General features: G+C 41.3%; 3 protein-coding genes and 1 pseudogene across 12 annotated transcripts in view; 2 read left to right on the plus strand and 2 right to left on the minus strand.

The window, feature by feature from the left end:
- The window catches only part of LOC101688019 (vasculin-like protein 1), a 59,690-nt gene extending 50,849 nt beyond the window's left edge, over nt 1-8,841 (minus strand). For 2 of the 5 annotated variants that reach the window (XM_045064445.1, XM_045064446.1), the window contains exon 1: nt 8,653-8,839. The gene's annotated coding sequence lies outside the window, so the exon portion shown is untranslated. Of the gene's footprint in view, nt 1-8,652 lie in introns of all 5 variants that reach the window. The other 3 variants (XM_045064444.1, XM_045064447.1, XM_045064448.1) reach the window with 3 other exon arrangements.
- Nucleotides 8,842-10,129: 1,288 nt separating this feature from the next.
- LOC101686782 (intracisternal A particle-promoted polypeptide) overlaps nt 10,130-18,104 on the minus strand; it is a 48,601-nt gene continuing 40,626 nt past the window's right edge. For 5 of the 6 annotated variants that reach the window (XM_045064455.1, XM_013044389.2, XM_004740425.3 and 2 more), the window contains one exon: nt 10,130-11,019. In XM_045064455.1, the coding sequence (XP_044920390.1) occupies nt 10,829-11,019 (191 nt within the window). In that variant the 3' untranslated portion in view covers nt 10,130-10,828. Of the gene's footprint in view, nt 11,020-13,064; nt 13,292-18,104 lie in introns of those variants that run through there. The other variant, XM_004740429.3, reaches the window with a different exon arrangement.
- Nucleotides 10,577-17,407, plus strand: TMEM69 (transmembrane protein 69). The gene is made up of 3 exons (XM_013044397.2): nt 10,577-10,667; nt 13,113-13,253; nt 16,401-17,407. Exons 1-3 carry the CDS (start codon nt 10,626-10,628, stop codon nt 17,106-17,108), a joined length of 891 nt encoding a protein of 296 aa, XP_012899851.1. The 5' UTR covers nt 10,577-10,625; the 3' UTR covers nt 17,109-17,407.
- On the plus strand, nt 11,507-11,624 carry LOC123387474 (annotated as a pseudogene).

The raw sequence follows: 18,104 nt of genomic DNA on the forward strand, positions 1-18,104 counted from the left end.
TAAAAGTATTTTAAAATTTGACAGTGGCTGTGGCTGTATAACTCTGTGAACATACTTTAAAAAAAAAATCACTGAGGGACCCCTGGGTGGCTCAGTTGGTTGGACGACTGCCTTCGGCTCAGGTCATGATCCCGGAGTCCCGGGATCGAGTCCCGCATCGGGCTCCCAGCTCCACGGGGAGTCTGCTTCTCCCTCTGACTTTCTCCTTGCTCATGCTCTCTCTCACTGTCTCTCTCTCAAATAAATAAATAAAATCTTTAAAAAAAAAATCACTGAATTGTACATATTCATTTTTAAAAATGATTTTATTTATTTGACAGAGAGAGAGAGAGAGAGAGACAGAACGAACACACAAGTAGGCAGAGGGAGAGGAAGAAGCAGGCTCCCTGCTGAGCAGCGAGCTTGATACAGGGCTCAATACTGGACCCCAGGATCATGACCCGAGCCAAAGGCAGATGCTTACCTGACTAAGCCACCCAAGCACTTCTGAATTGTACATTTAAAATGTGTGAATTTGGGGTGTCTGGCTGGCTCAGTTGGTTAACTAATCCTATGATCTCAGAGTCCTGGGATTGAGCCCCACATCGGATTCCTCGCTCAGTGGGGAGTTGGCTTCTTCCTCTCCCTCTGCCTCTCTCCCCCACTGCTCATGCTTGCTCTCCCAGTCTCTCTCTCAAATAAAATCTTATTTATTTATTTAATGTAAACTTTAGATTATGTAAATCTCAATAAAGCTGTCTTTAAAAAATCAGGACAATGACTGATAAGGGACTGAGAAGTTTTAGTGCAAGGGAACACCATGCAAATTATTTTCTTGTTGCAAGAAGACTCACTGTTTAATATATGGATCAGACTTTTTTTTTAAGATTTATTTTTTTATTTGAGAGAGAGAGAATGAGAGAGAGAGAGAGAGAGTGCTGAGAGCGAGCGAGCGAGCGCATGAGAGAGAGGTCACCTGGAGAAGCAGACTCCCTGCTGAGCAGGGAACCCGATGTGGTAGAACTCCATCCCCAGACTCCAGGATCATGACCTGAGCTGAAGGCAGTCACTTAACCAACTGAGCCACCGAGGTGCCCTGGATCAGACTACTATTATCTTAATCTAAGGCTCAATCTTAGCATTATGAAATTAGGTCAAGGAGGTATGATGTATTTAATAAATACAATGCAGAATGATATAGCTACAATGTATTCTGGCCAAAAATGTTTTGATGTGAATCTATCAAATTTTTAGATGTACACTTTGGAGAAAAAATAGAAGAATTAAAGGGACAAACTAAAAGACAACACAGAATGCAACTGTACAAAACAATTTTCATGACAAGCAGTCTCAAACTCAAGTCTCACTGAAAAATAAGGACTATGCTAGATTAAAGAGATCTAAGAAAATTAAAGTGTTACATGTAACAAGGTCTTGGATTAGATAATAGTACTGAATAGCTAGCTGTATGGTTCTATTTTAGATCAGCTGGGGGAATTGATTTTTTTTTTTTTTAAGATTATTTAAGGGCAGGGGAGAAGGGGCAAAGAGAGAGAATGTTCATTCACATAGTCTCCCTGCTGAACGTGGAGCATAATTCCATGACCTAAGAGATCATGACCTGAGTTGAAACCAAGAGTCAAATGCTTAACCAACTGCACCACCCAAGCGCCCCAGGAATTAAAATTGTACCTGGATATTAGAAGAAATGAACATTTACTCACACTGAAGAATGGGTATCACCAATTAAAAAAGCAAGTTGCAAGTTAATTTCATTTTAGTAAAATTAAAAACCTACATACATGTGCTTATACAAAGAACTGGAAAAAGTATACCAAAAGTTACAGTAGTGATTTCTAGATGAGGAGAATATTTTTATTTTTGCACATATATATTTCCTAATATTCTATCCAGCATAACACTGCTTTTATATTAATAATCTTTAAAAGACAGAAAATTACATGAGGAGCTTTACTACACTAACAGTGCACAGGCCTTACTCCAGCTAAATTTTAAAAGGTTTAAACTTTTAAACTTTAAAAATTTGGGAGTGGATAAAACGGAAAATTCTTGTTCTGTATTTAAAAAAGTCATTCATATAAGTTTTTCACTTCTTGAGATAGGAGACTACCCTAAACAGAGGAAATCACAAACAAAATCTTCTAGAAGGTGCAAATTATATTAGCCAATTTTATAAATCAGGGTTTTGGGTTGAAAAAAAAGAAACTATACTTAAGTAGACTAAAAAGAAAAGGAATTTACCAGAAATATATTGGGAGTTCAGAGAATGACTGAGAGCCTCCTTGACTTTGCAAACACACAGAAACCATGTAAAGCTAAGCAGTCAAAAAATCACCAGCCAAGGTCACACATCACCAGAAGAGCTGCTTAAGAAACTGCCCAGCTAGTACTGCCACTGCTACTGCCACAAGCCAATGGAATAGATTCTAAACTGTTTTTGCTTCTCTGCATCTCTTCCTCCAGATCCAAGTCTCCAGACAAGTGTCTGTGACTGGCACAACTTGGGTCACAACTGCCAGGTGTTCAGGACAGAAAGTGTATATATAAGGTACGTATATGTGTGTACACACTGTTACATACACACAGCCTTTCCGGCTTCCTCTCCCACTAAGATTCACAAAAAGGCAATATACGAGGTGGGGGGGTTTAAAAAGGTAAAGGGTCAAAAAGAAACACTAAAGATCACTTTAAGACCCAATTAGAATGTCCAACACAAGAATCTTGCCAGTCTTACCATCAATAATAAATTTTAATCACTGTGTCACTTCTGCTTCATTGTTACAAAAAACATTTCCTAAAGATCATTTCACAAAATGCAAAATTTTTCAAGAGTAAAATTTATTAACCCTTTTCAGGTAATCTCTTTTCCAATACTGTTCATTCAACAGTCATGAACACTTTCTGCAATCATAACTAAACACTCAACTATCCCACTGACAGAATTTACAGGACGCCTGGGTGGCTCAGTCAGTTAAGGGTCTGCCTCTGGCTCAGGTCATGGTCCTATGGTCCTGTGGTCCTGGGATGGAGTCCCTCAATGCATCAGGCTCCTTGCTCTGCAGGGAGCCTGCTTCTCCCTCTCCTGCTGCTCCCCCTGCTTGTATGCTGGTTCTCTCAGACAAACAAATACAATCTTTAAAAAAAAAAAAAAAAAAAAAAAAGAGAGAGAGAGAAAGAAAAAAAAGAGAGAGAAAGAAAAGAAATGGAATTTACTTAAATTACAAAAGTTCCAAGAATAGTATGTTACAGAAACTTATTTATTAACTAATGCACTAGATTTATTCAAGTACCTGAAACTCTTAAGGTTTTAAAACCAGCAAAAATGTTTTTATAGCATTTGCTCCAAAAGTCACTATATCGACTACACTACAAACAAGCCATTTAGTTGTGATAACTTTTATCAAATATTTGCAGCTACACTGACCCTGAAAGGAACCAGTTTCCTAATGGGGAACAGACTATTTGTCACATCTAAAAAACTATATATAGTTTTTATAACTGAGGGGAGTAATAGTAGTGAACACTTTGTCACCAGACATATATTTTTACTTTAAGCTCATGTTATTTACAAGCATTTCTACAAATTTCTTCTCAAGAGTAAACTCTGCTTTCAATCCAAACATTACTTTTAAGGTAGAAGAGCAGACTGGATCTAGCTAGTTCTGCCAGGTACTAGCTGTATAACTTTGGGCAAATCACTCCACCCCTTTTTGCTTCAAATCTTTATCTATGATTTGGAGACTGTTGGAAAGTTGATGATTAAATGGTGAATAAAGGTAGTGTTAAGAATATGCCTGGATGTTTTCCCCTGGGGTGTGAGGGGGAGAAGTGCCTGGCCGACAGCGAAAGTTCAATAGGTGTTAAGAATAAGGAGGTTGGGAGGGGGGCATAAGCAATAGGGGAAAAAGAGTTTTTAGATGTATTTATTTATTTGAGTGATAAAGTGCAGAGGGGAGGGGCCGAGAGACAGGAAGAGAGTTTTAAGCAGACTCCTCACAGAGGGCAGAGCCTGAGGTGGAGCGTAATCTCAGGACCCAGAGATCACGACTGAGCTGAAACCAAGAGTCTGATATTCAACCAACTGCGCCACCCAGGTGCCCTGGGGAAGTTTTGAGAAGAAAAATTTTCAAACCAAACAGGCTAAGAAAACTACTCACTAGTAAACAAAACCAGAAAACAAAACCATTGCAAACCCAGCATACTCAGCTCAATTTTATATACAAAAATACATACTATGAAGAAAAAGAGGACAGGGAAAACAGTGCCTGGGAAAAGATAACATTAAGTTGGCAAACCAAACGTTCCATTTTTACATACATACTCTTCTAATTATTCTGTACTGCTCAATAGAGAAATTTTAAGGAAATTATATGTATGAGAACCACTGAACAAACCATGAAAAAAAAAAAAAAATCAACCCCAAATACACAGTCACCTATGAAATTAGTCTTCTCCTCCCCGCCCCCAACAAATCTCAGTGTAAGCCTCATATCCAACTACCAATTTATAAGAATTCAGGAAAATCTCAAATATGGCAACTGTGCAGGATAAATAATCCAGTTTCTTCAATAAGCGCAAGGAAAAAAACACAGAAGAAATGTACAAATTAAGAGGTTTGAAAGAATGCCAGTTATAGTATATGGGAACTGGATTCTGATTCAAATAAACTAGAAAAATCAACACAAAAATACCCAAGAAAGAAAAATAAGAACACCCACATGCAACAATCTGTTCAGATTTTAATGAATTTCATTTGATTGGTAAAAGGGCATTCATGTAGACAATTTTATACAGTTTAACAATTATGAAGTGCATGGTTTTAAGAACTCTACAAACAGTATTTTATTTTTTCCACAATCACACTGAGAAGTTACTATTATCCCCCATTTTACAAAGGAAGAAAGAGGCACAAAAATTTCACTTTAAACTCTCCCAAGATCACCAAGCAGTAAGTGGCAATGTGGAGATTCAAATCCAGGCAGTACAGGTGAGGCCCTTAATTACCATACCATCTCTCTATATGATGTGGCAGAAACTGAGCTTTAGAATCAGAGAAAGCTGCCTGAATCCAGATATCTCATTGTATTATGTAAATTACTTAACTTCTTGGAACCTGTGTACACTCACTGTAGAAGGGTTAATATTATCTATTTCTAAAAAGTATTTTGAAGAATGAGATTATATATGTTGGACTCTATTACAGCCTCTAGCTTATGAAGCCCACAATAAACTACCCTTCCCATCAGACCTCATAAGACTAATTAAAAAGTAGAGCTAATAATTCATAAACATACAGCAGGAACACTGGAATGGCTCTACCTTTTAATTAAATAGCCAAAGAGCCCCTCCAAACAACTTTTCAATATACTTCAAAGGCAGCAATAATTCAGAAGAGAATTTTTTATATAATGAAATTTAAACTTACAACCAGAAGAAACAAGAGTCTGAAATCTGAAGTATAGCTAAACTTAAATGAATTTATTTTTCTGAAAACAAAATATATTTCCACACGAACAGACCTACTGCTCAGAAAAGTATACTAAAACTTTGCTCATTCTGGTAATTCGTTAGCCTGACATCTGGTTAACGTAAGGCAACACAGTTTTATCATAGAAAAGGAAGGTAAACATAACAAGTATGTTAAAAGCCAACTTTTTGAGAAAGTTTTCTATGTTGTCATCCTGTAACATATTCCACTTATCTGTTAAACTACTAAGTTCTTTGTTGAAAAAATGTTTTATGATTATTTAGGTATTTCTAGCCTTTAGCACACCAAAACCGGCACCACAGTAGAGCGAGCCTGTAGCATTTCTTGAAATGAAAAGGAAAAAAAGTTGATTGCTTTCATAAAGGAAAAGAACTATTTGACTTCTTGAAATATTTGCCCAGTATATTTGAAATCACCTATCCAAATTCATATTACATAACATTAGCAATATTTTACCTTAGTTAAGACTGACTGACTACCTGTGGTCGAAAAAAGTTCAGCTATTCTTACACAACTACTTTTCAAGTTTGATTGTAGCTGGTTTTGTTTTTGGGCAGACTTCAATGGGAAATAAAAATCAGAGTCTGATTTAGAAATGACTAGGGCAATGAAGTCTCAGCATACCAAATATTAAATTCCAGACAATGGCAACTATAGTCATATGTGAGGTAACATGATATCAATGTGCCACCTACATTTTTCCTCCCATCTATTTGAAAAACCATAAACATGGTTTTTCCATGAAGTAGTTTTTAAATTGGGATCCTTTAAAATTGCTGTGCCTCTCACCTTTCCAACAGTCTTAAAGAAAGCACCCATAGGGGCGCCTGGGTGGCTCAGTGGGTTAAGGCCTCTGCCTTTGGCTCGGGTCATGATCCCAGAGTCCTGGGATAGAGCCCCGCATCCTGCTCTCTGCTCAGCAGGGAAACTGCTTCCTCCTCTCTCTCTGCCTGCTCTCTGCCTATCAAATAAATAAATAAAATCTTAAAAAAAAAAAAAAAAAAAGAAAGAAAGAAAGCACCCATAATGGTTAATGACTTATAAACAGACTGCTTAGGTCCCTGCACATTACTTATCACTGTTACTAAGTACATACAATTTAACCATATAAGAAAGATATGCAATCTGCTGAAGTATGATTCATAATTGTGTATTATATCTTTAACTAAGAATTTAAAAATGTATTATAAGCAGAAATGTCTTCCAGATTCCTTATCATTCCAAAGTTATTAAAATGGTTGCATGTGCCCGCTTGAGCCAAGCTTTTAAGCAGCTACTGATGAGAAAATTGGTGAGCTGCATTTATTCAAAATAAAAAAGCTTACTAACATCAACTCCCCATTTCAAGAACTGGTAAGATACCATCCAGAATCAAATGAAAAAATATTTATATCAACATGTACAAACCATTTTGAGTACCCAAGTTTACGGGTTCAGCAGGCAAATGGCAAAACATAAAGCAAAGGACCTGTAATTCCTAAAGAGCACTTCAAATGTTTTTCTTATAAAATCACCAAAATAATTTAAGAACAAAAAAAATCCCAGGGGAACTAACAAAGGTAAACTTTTGTGTTGAAAGAATGGAGGAAGGTAAAATGAAACTGACTCCCGAGGGAAGATGATAGCTTATTTTACTATTAATTCTCAAGTTCTCATTCACAACTAGCATTTTATTATTTCTATCTTTTAGACAGAGCAACCTGAAACTGAAGCACCTTTCCAAACACTGAAGTTATCTGTTCTTGGTTTCCATTGTATGCCTTTGTGTTCTCAGTTAAACTTCTGGATCTAATGGCTTAAAAAAATAATAATAAAAGGCTAACAAAAAGACAGCCTTTTGTTTGAAAGGGCACAACAATCAGGAGCTACATATCTAAAGTTCGTTTCACTCGTCTCACCACTGCAGTAACTGTCCTCAACTTAAGAGCACTCGACTCCCTTTCAAATATTACATGCCAGAAGTCCACGAAAATACAAATCTAAGTCTCTTGAAGACTACCAGTCACTCTACATTTGGAAGGAATTTACAAAGAAACGTGTGCCTTCTGTTACTAAACTCAAACATGAACCACCATTAACTTTTTTTTCCCTGGTAGGCAATAAGTATCAACGTTAAGAGCGTATTTCGACAAATATTGCAAACCAACCTCGGAGCACAAAGTTAGCTGATAAAATTACCATCATAGCACAATTTCAAAACTATAAGCAACCACAAAAAAAAAAAAAAAAAAAAAAAAAAGAAAGAAAGAAAAAAAGGGGAAAAAAAAAAAAAACCAAACAAAACCGCACCCACTCTTACGTAAACTTTCGGAGTAAGCAAACTTCTTTAGCCTCACCTTTGTTTTTTACCTAAAAGGACTCTTCAAGACAAGACAGCAATTCCAAGAAGACCAAAATATCAAAGGATTCAGCTGCTATCCTCGTGGGAGAAACCACCAAAAATTTAAGACATGGTAACGTATTTAAGTTACCGAAGCTTAGGGCACTTCCCCAAGCTACAGCCATTTTAGATTCAGCCTTTCTTCTGAATTTCACGGGAGTGGAGAGAGGTAGATTTAAAACAGAAAAAAATCCTCCTTAAAACTTTCCAGGATCGACTAGTTTTTCGGGGTAGGGAGGCAATCCGTGGGTGCTGAATACCGACTTAATCTAAATCAAAGAAAACGTTGGACTCTGTATCAAGAACTGAAACGCTGGTGGTTAAAGCTCTTCTTTTCCCATCAGATGCCCCACGGCTGACTTACACGATTTTTTCCTCCTTAAATTTTCCTTCGTTGGAAAACAAAAGCCCTGGGCTCTAAAGGAAGAAAAATAAACCCGTAAACCAAGCCACTCAACCATCGACAAGCCGGAACGCCTGGAGAGGAGCCAGAGAGCCGCAGGTGAGCGTTCCGACCCGAAGACCAAAGTTGAAGTAGGAGCGCTCGGGCAAAGCCGCGGCGACACTCGACTGCAAAGCTCCTCGTGCGGGGGGAGGTGGCCCTTCCGAACCACGGGACCGCTGGCTCCTCGGCTTCTCTCCCCCACCCCGACCTACACCAACCACCTGTGTGAGAGCCTCCTTCAACTAGTTCCAACAGCCGGTCGTTTGAGCACCGGGCGGAGCCCCGCGCCGGAACGACTCAAGATCCCCTGCCGCCCCGTTGTGTGGAACCCCCACTTACCCGGCAGCAGTGGGGCTACAGCTAGGGGCCAGAGGCAGCGTCTAAGGGCGCGTCCCCAGCTTCCTGATCCCGCAGAGGTGGAGAGCCCACAACCATAACAAAGCTCTTCCCAAAATGGCTGCCCGGCCCACACGGCCCTGGAGGGGCAGGGGGGAGGAGCGACACCAGGCTGGCCCTCCCCCACTCCGACCCCGCCTCACACACGCCCACCCGCTCGCACCGCCCACAGGAGCGCAAGCGCAGGAGCCCTGTTCCGGTGACCCTGCGGGCGCCCCACGTCTCCAACGTTCCGCCGCGTGAACGGCAGTTATTCTCTGCGCCGTCCCCAACCCCCCTTACCGCGGCTCCGGAGTGTGCATGGTTACCCCCACCCCTCTGCAGACTTGGATGCTCTGCCTTTCCTCGCGGCGCCTCAGAGAGGGCGACCAGCCGAGTTTGGAACCCCTCTTCTTATTCCCCGGCCCCGCACAGGGCCTGGATGCCTGTGAATGAGTGGGTGGGTGTGTGTGTACCGTTTTCCCCGCCCCTTCACCCTCCGGTACCCCACTTCTGGGCATGCTCGCGTCCCCAGACTACCCATGCAAGTACTAGCAAACCGGTTTCGTAGGATCGTGCTTTCCGACCCTTCCCACCTTCCGCTCCTTCCTTCCTTCACGTGCGCCCGTCGTTAGGACTCCAGCCCCCAGCGGACCACACCGCCCTGCTCGCGAGGCCTGCGCCGCTGAGTCCGTCGCGCTACCCGCTGGGAGTGGTAGTTCCGTCCGACGGCTGGCGTCACGCCCCTGGCCCAGCGCAGGATTTGTGTCTGGAGCCGGCTCCCAGGCTGGGGCGGAGAAGTTGTTTCTCTGACCCAAAGTCTCATTGGATATCGCACTACTAGAAGGGGCGGTGCTGCCATGATAGAGAAGGAAACAAAAGTGAAAGCCTATCGCGGTTAGAAGCGGTTACTATTACGAAGAATTCGCAATGGGCGCATTCTGCACGGGACATTAAGCCATATGATGGCCGACAACCACGAAGCTCCATTACCCAGGATCCGGAGGAATGGAGCAACTGGCCAGCGTGGGCCGTTGCAGCTCTGTTTTCAGAAGGCCGCTCAAATTGTCTGGTGCTGTGTCCTTTGACAGAGTATGAAATGGAGGCCCAGGGAAGAAAAGAGAGTTGTCCAAGGTCACGGAGCCAACAAATAAAAGAAGTTAAAGCAGAGGGTGACAGAAGGAACAATCTAACTTTTCAGATCAACCCTAAACCCAAAACTGTTATTACCACACTTACGGAAGCGAAAACCCTGCCCTTTGTGCTTTTTATTTTTTTAAGATTGTATTTATTCGACAGACACATCACAAGCAGGCAGAGAGAGAGGAAGCAGGCTCCCGCTGAGCAGAGAGCCCAATGGGGGGCTCGATCCCAGGATCCTGGGATCATGACCTGAGCTGAAGGCAGAGGCTTTAACCCACTGAGCCACCCAAGCGCCCCGTGTTTTTTTATTTCTTAATGGAGTCTCCAGTTCCAAGCAAAGAGAATGGAAGTAAAAAGTTTTTTCTTAGTGTTAGTAGTTCAGGACCCAAACACAGATATGCCCCATCCATCCTAGAAAACCCTGTTATGAGTTCCAGAAATGGCGAACAATTTGGCCAAGTTGTACTTGGCCTAAACTCCCAACTCTTTCCTACCTTCCTACAACACCATCACTTTGGGATTGTTTTAGTAGTTGTGCTCTACCTGTCCGATGCCTATTCTGATGCCTGAGAAACCTGGAGTGGGGAGGCAAGGACCATTCAAGTACCCTACGGACTTCAAAAGCTGGCTTCCAGAATTAAGATTTTTTTAAAAGAAAGACCCAAAATGAACACCCGGCATGGGAACCAGTCATCACTGGTCAAGTCCCCACCCGGACTCTTTTTTCTGTTCCCAGGAAGTGGAGGGGACTGCCAAGCCCCATCTACCGGAAGTGCCTTTTCGTGAGTACCTGGATGTTCTTGCTGCTCTGCGTTGGAATTCCCGGTTCGACACTGGCAAGTATACTTACATATTTAACTGCAGGGCTGCTGCCACAATGTGCAAATTGGGGGGGTGGGGGTGGGGGGACGCACCGAGGGTCGAGATTAAATCGAAGCCGCTGGGAATGTCAGGCAGTTTCCCGACGATCCTTGGGTTCTCAAAGCGCGCCCTTTTCTCAGGAGGCTTGCAGTTTGCAACTCTTTCCTCTGGGACGGTGGCAGTATGGGGCGTTTTCACCTAAATTGAGTGGATTGACCCTTAGGTCTTTGCCTTCCTCAGCAGTTGCCGTCCCCGGGATATAGGCTATCGGTCTCCATATAACACCCTGAGTTGGAAAGCGCATGGTCTCAGTGCAGAGAATTCCAACTGTGGAGAGAGCGTTGAGATTTTTAAGTGGGGTGGTCAGGAAAGCCCTTATGCTTTTGACCAACAGTGAGTGTGTGGGTCCTGCAGATATGTGTGTTTGGAAGTCAGGAAGTGGATGTAAAGTGCCATCTAAGATGTACTGAGAGGCCCGGGATAACTTACCTCCCTACGTCTTTATTGCAGAGTGAAAACATTGGCTGGTATGCAGGATTTCTCTACCTATCCCTAAGAGTTGTGACCTAGAAATAGTTCATTAAAATATTTAACTAGGTAGCAACTGTGGTTTTTGGATCTTTTAGATGCAGTTCATTCTCTTGGTTAACTGTAAACAGATCTAAATTCATATTCTCAACCACTTACTGGCTGCTCACTTTAGAGTTCTTAACCATTTCCTTTTGTGTAGGGTGGGAATATAACTTTTATTTTTTGAATGCTTACTTGGTTTCAGGGACCGTTTGCAGCTCTTTACATATATCAATTCTTCCCTAGCTTTGCGCAGTGGCAGTATCGTAGCCAATGAGGTTTATCCGAGGCGCGATTATTGCTAATTGAAACATATATCAATTCTTTTTTTTTTTAAGATTTTATTTATTTAGGGGCGCCTGGGTGGCTCAGTGGGTTAAAGCCTCTGCCTTCCGCTGGGGTCATGATTTCAGGGTCCTGGGATCGAGCCCCCATCAGGCTCTCTGCTCAGCGGGGAGCCTGCTTCCCTCCTCTCTCTGCCTGCCTCTCTGCCTACTTGTGATTTCTCTCTGTCAAATAAATAAATTCTTTTAAAAAAAAAGATTTTATTTATTTATTTGACAGAGAGAGATCACAAGTAGGTAGAGAAGCAGAGAGAGAGAGAGGAGGAAGCAGGCTCCCTCGATCCCAGGACCCTGGGATCATGACCTGAGCCGAAGGCAGAGGCTTTAACCCACTGAGCCACCCAGGCGCCCCTACATATATCAATTCTTATTTCGAAAGTGAGTGAACTGCAACATGACAAAATTTAATATGTTTGCAAAATCACATACCATATAAGTGGTGAAGTCAGGATCCCAACACAAATTGTTGATTCCAGAATCTTCACTCTAACCTAACAGGCTATACTGTCTCTCAGAATCAAGGTGATGAGGTTATTGTTTTAAATGAGTAAATGCAGGGACGCCTGGGTGGCTCAGTTGGTTAAGCAGCTGTCTTCGGCTCAGGTTATGATCCCAGTGTCCTGGGATCAAGTCCCACATCGGGCTCCTTGCTCGGCAGGGAGCCTGCTTCTCCCTCTGCTTCTGTCTGCCTGTGCTCGCTCTCTCTCCCTCTCTCTGACAAATAAATAAAATCTTTTAAATAAATAAATAAATAAATAAATAAATAAATGAGTAGATGCAGGGGTGCCTGGCTGGCTCAGTGGGAGCATGTGGGTGTAGAGATAACTTTAAAATACTTTTTTTAAAGAAGATTTTACTTATTTGACAGAGGGAGATCACAAGTAGGCAGAGAGGCAGATAGAGAGCAGTGGTAGGGGGGGCCAGGCTCCCTGCTGAGCAGAGAGCCCAATGCAGGACTTGATCTCAGGACCCGAGATCATGACCTGAGCTGAGGGCAGCAGCTTAACCCGCTGAGCCACCCAGGCACCCTTAAAAATACTTCCTTAAAAAAAACAAAAAATGAGTTAATGCATATAAAACACATAGTTACAGTTCTTGGTTCACAGCTAAATTGTATTAATTGCTACCATCATTATTTTGAGCGGTAAACACATAAGGTGATAAAAGAGAACAGAGAAGGTATAACCTTCGGTTTTAAAGATGAGAAAACTACACTTCAAGGAAGCAATTTACACAAGGTCACACAGCTGGGGAATTATAGAAGTGTTTGTAAAATACAGATCTGTCTCTGTGCAATACTTTTTCTGTTACACCAAATAGCAAAAGCTAAAAGAATGGTTCCGAGAAGAAAAGGATTATTTACTTAATGTATTACTGATTTCCAGAAAGCATTAATGATTGTTTTCAAAGGCAAATGTGTTATATGGAAAAAATTCTCAGGTTCCTACTTACACAAAATTATGCATAAAATAAAGAAAATTTAATAACATTTTGTTTTCTATACAGCAACATGCTTCTGATTCAGCTCCTCCGCTTAGCTGTAAAAATGCGTTAATCACAACTGCCTGGTATCTTCCTGAGCAAGACTTTACGGTGGGACCCAGTATGCTTCATTTTATCCAGAAGTTTTCTCAAGCATCTTCAAAGGTTGGCTTATTCAGCAAATACTTGCAGGCACTACTTTGCTGGGGCAATAGCAATGGAAAAAAAAGACAAATACTTATCCTTACATGTTTAGGTGATGGGGTAAAGAGTGGGTAAAATACAAATAAGTAAAATATTTGATATTGCAAGTGGTAAGTCTTCTGCAGAACTATAAAGCAGGGAAGGGGAATAGGGAATATCAACAGTAGGCTTAGGATTGCACTTAAAAATAGGGGGGTCATGGGGGCCTGGGCTCAGTCAGTCAAGCAGGTGCCTTTGGATGGGGCCCTGATCTCAGGGTCCTGGGATCCAGCCTAATGTGGGGCTCCCTGCTGAGAAGGGAGTCTGGTTTTCCCTCTCTCTCTGTCCCTCCCCCACTGCTCATGCTTTCTCTCTTGCTGTCGCTCAAATAACTAATATCTTAAAAAAAAATAGAGGGGGCAGAGATGCTGACTTGTGATCTCAGAGTAGTAAGTTCAAGCCCCATGTTGGGTGTAGAGATCACTTAAAAATAAAAAAATCTTTAAAAAAAAATAGGGGTGCTTGGTAGCTCAGTCGGTTAAGCATCCGACTCTTGATTTCGGCTCAGGTCATGATCTCAAGGTCCTGGAATTGAGCCCCGAATTGGACTCCATACTCGGGGGGAGTCTGCTTAAAGATTCTCTCCCTCTGCCCCTCCCCAAACTCATGTTGTCTTGCCCTCCCCGCAATAAACAAATCTTTTTAAAAAACTAGAGAGGTAAAAAGAGAGGGAATCGGCCATGCAAGTAGCTCAGGGAAGAACATTTCAAAAAAAAGGAAAAGGCCCCAGGATGGAATCATTCCTGGCATTTTAAGGAGTCACCAAGATTCTTAAATAACTTTCATTTCTTCTTTCATCCAGTGCTTTTTGAGTTACTGTTCATCTGTTAACTATTTGAAGTCTGGAATATGCTCACTAAAGCACAGAATCAGCAGTAAAGGTTACTACTTTGGGCATGTAACATGAAAGGCACTGGGGAAGTTTGTTTTGTTTTGTTTTAAAGATTTTATTTATTTGACAGAGATCAAGAGAGGGAGCACAAGCAGGAGGAGTGGGAGGAGAAGCAGGCTGAATCCCAGGATTCAGATCATGACCTGGGCCTAAGGCAGATATTTAAGGATGGAGCCACCCAGTGGTGCCCCTGGGTTGTTTTTTTTTTTTTCTTAAAGGCAAAGAAAAAATTACTGGCCTTGTTCTCAAGTATATTGAGACAGACAAACACATGTTGTTGTTGATGTTTTTAAGATTTTATTTGTTTGAGAGAGAGTGAGAATACAAGCAGGAAGAGTAGGAGAGGGAGAAGCAGACCCCCTGCAATGTGCAGCTCAATCCCAGGATCCTGGGATCATGACCTGAGCCAAAGGCAGACACTTAACCCATAGAGCCACCAGGTGCCCTGATAAACATATGATTTAAATTCCCTGTGAAAATTACGATGGGAGTGTGCATAAAGTATTTATAGGAGTATTAATTCAGATTGGGGAAAGCTTCATGCTGAATTTTAAAAGATAGATTTCCTAGACAAAAAAGTAGTTGTTAGGGGGCACTTGGGTGGCCAGTTGGTTAAGTGTCTGACTCATGATTTCAGCTCAGGTGTTGTGGGATCAGGCTCCACAATGAGCTTGCAGCCTTGAGATTCTCTCCCCTTCTCCCTTTGCCCCACCCCATTTCCCATCTCAAAAAAAAAAAAAAGAAAAAGAAAAAAGAATGTATGTTAGAATTCTAGGCAAAGACATACAGGAAGGCAGTTAACAAGTCAGAAAATGACAGATGCTTGCAAGGATGCAGAGAAAGGGGAGCCCTCCTACACTGTTGGTGGGAATGCAAGCTGGTGCAACCGCTCTGGAAAACAGCATGGAGGTTCCTCCAAAAGTTGAAAATAGAGCTACCCTATGACCCAGCAATTGCACTACTGGGTATTTACCCTAAAGATACAAACGTAGTAATCTGAAGGGGCATATGCACCCCAATGTTTATAGCAGCAATGTCCACAATAGCCAAACTATGGAAAGAACCTAGATGTCCATCAACAGATGAATGGATAAAGAAGATGTGGTACATATATACAATGGAATACTATGCAACCTTCAAAAGAAATGAAATCTTGCCATTTGCGATGATGTGGATGGAACTAGAGGGTATTATGCTTAGCGAAATAAGTTAATCAGAGAAAGATAATTATTACTTGATCTCCCTGATATGAGGAAGTGGAGATGCAATGTGGGGGGTTTGGAGGGTAGGAAAAGAATAAATGAAACAAGATGGGATTGGGAGGGAGACAAAAGAAACTCAGGGGGGCCAGGGGGAGGGGGGAAGGGAGAGGGTAGTGGGGTCGTGGACATTGGGGAGTGTATGTGCTATGGTGAGTGCTGTGGAGTATGTAAACCTAGCAATTCACAGACCTGTACCCCTGGGGCTAAAAATACATTATATGTTTATTAAAAAAATTCAAAAATTAAAAAAAAAGACATTAAAAAAAAAAGACATATAGGAAGGCATGGAGCTATGGAAAGTATTCAGTGTTTCTTTCTTTTTTTAAGATTTTATTTATTTATTTGACAGAGATCACAAGTAGGCAGAGAGAGGAGGAAGCAGGCTCCCCGCTGAGCAGAGAACCCGATACGGGGCTCGATCCCAGGACCCTGGGATCATGACCTGAGCCAAAGGTAGAGGCTTTAACCCACTGAGCCACCCAGGCGCCCCAGTATTCAGTGTTTCTAAAGCTAAATTGGAAGCTGGATTACTTTTTCTATATAAAACAGCATTCCAACAGTAATTAGTGCTGCTGCTTTTGCAAGTTATAAATAGAAGAGACAGTTTAAAATGACAGATACTAAAGATATAATCTTTACCTGTTCTTTCTGATATTCCTCTCATGGGACATAATTAGTGGTAGGCCAAATTACATCACTCGGTTTCTTTTCAGTAGTTTCTTTTGCATGTTGTATAACTGCTAGTCTTAGCTAGCATTAACAGCACCCTGTAATTCAACCTTTACATCTGTAAAGTTTGATGTTCTAATACAAAGCAGATGGGTTTGTTTTTATATTGTTTCAGTTTGGGATTAACTAAGACACTGCAGTTATCTAAAAATCTGTTTTTGTCTGTTTGTTTTGTTTTCTCTGTAGATGTTTAAGTACCCTTTTCCAGTCCGACTAGGAGCCAGCAGAATAGAAACATTTTCTCTCAAGACATGTCACCAACAGAACTTTTCCCCTTTGTTTCCAAGGCCTTGGTTTTTCTCTTCATTTCCAGTGTATATGAGGAAGACACAATACTATCATACTTCCCCATGCAGCTTTAAGAAGCAGAAGCAAGAAGTACTTCCAGCCAAGCCATCAAGCACCATCACTTACCTATTTGACAGCCCAAAGCCAGCATTATATATAACTCTGGGCGGACTAATCCCCTTTATTACTCCACCACTGGTCATGGTGATGACAAAGACTTATATTCCTGTGTTAGCTTTTACTCAGATGGCTTATGGAGCCAGTTTCCTAGCTTTCTTGGGAGGGATCAGATGGGGTTTTGCTCTACCAGAAGGTAGTACAGCGAAACCAGACTTCCTCAGTTTAGCTAATAGTACAGCTCCTCTTGTGTTTTCATGGTTTGCTTTTCTTATTTCTGAAAGACTCAGTGAAGCTATAGTCACAGTAATAATAGGTTTGGGGATAGCATTACACATTGAACTTTTTCTTTTGCCACATTATCCCAATTGGTTCAAAGCCCTTAAGATAGTAGTCACTTTAGTTGCCTTGTTTTCATTTATAATCACTTTACTAGTTGAAGATATTTATCCAGAGAAAGGACCCAAGAGACCTGGTCAAGTAGAATAAATACAAAACTACTTTGTAGATGACGTTAGCATGTTGGCTATAAGCCTTAGAAGGCTGTGTTTTGGCATCATCTTTTTCTACTTATCCTGTTTAACAACCTTTTCCTCTATCGGTGGTTATTTATTCTTCCAGATTTTTTTCGTTTCTAAAATCTTTATTTCATAGAAATTACTTGACAACAGTTTGAAAATCCCTAACAAGTCATTTTCACTCTAGATTACAGTTTTTAGTCTTTATGAATTACACATTTTAATGTTTGTTTTGAATGTAAAATAATAAAAATGGAAATCCCTTTCTTAGAGCCTTATGATCATTGAAAAAAGAGGCACATTCTCCCACAAGAGGAAAACTTTGTATCCATTAGTGTCTGAGAATAATAGGTGGTTCCAGTGTGGAGTTTTCATTGCAGTTGCCCTGGGAATTGCATTTCCAACCCCATTTCATTGGTATAATCTATTTATATGAGCTGAAAAGGATCTGTGGCTGCTCTAAAGTCAGTAGGGAGCAGTGTCATAAGGGGAAGCCATGTTCAAAGGAAAGCTGAACATACTTTCCACTTTTTTTAGACACAACTCCATATCCAAATAATACCAGCTAGTCAAAAAAATTTTTAAAAGAATAAAGTCACTAGTATATATAAATTAGGAAAAGTCAAGTTGGAGCCATCTTGATGTTCTTACAGCGGGGCTATCTAGTTTTACAAATTAACTCATAGAGAAGCTTTTTTAAACAAGCAAAAGCAACACCTTAGAATCTAACTTGAAAATTTGGTCTCTTAAATAAATAAATAAATATTTTTAAAAAATTAAAGGGGCGCCTGGGTGGCTCAGTGGTTTAAGGCCTCTGCCTTCGGCTCGGGTCATGATCCCGGGGTCCTAGGATCGAGCCCCGCATCAGGCTCTCTGCTCAGCGGGGAGCCTGCTTCCTCCTCTCTCTGCCTGCCTCTCTGCCTACTTGTGATCTCTGTCAAATAAAATCTTAAAAAAAAAAATTTAA

This window comes from Mustela putorius, unplaced genomic scaffold, assembly GCF_011764305.1.
Source record: "Mustela putorius furo isolate JIRA1106 unplaced genomic scaffold, ASM1176430v1.1 tig00003853_pilon_pilon_pilon, whole genome shotgun sequence".
NCBI lineage: Eukaryota > Metazoa > Chordata > Mammalia > Carnivora > Mustelidae > Mustela > Mustela putorius.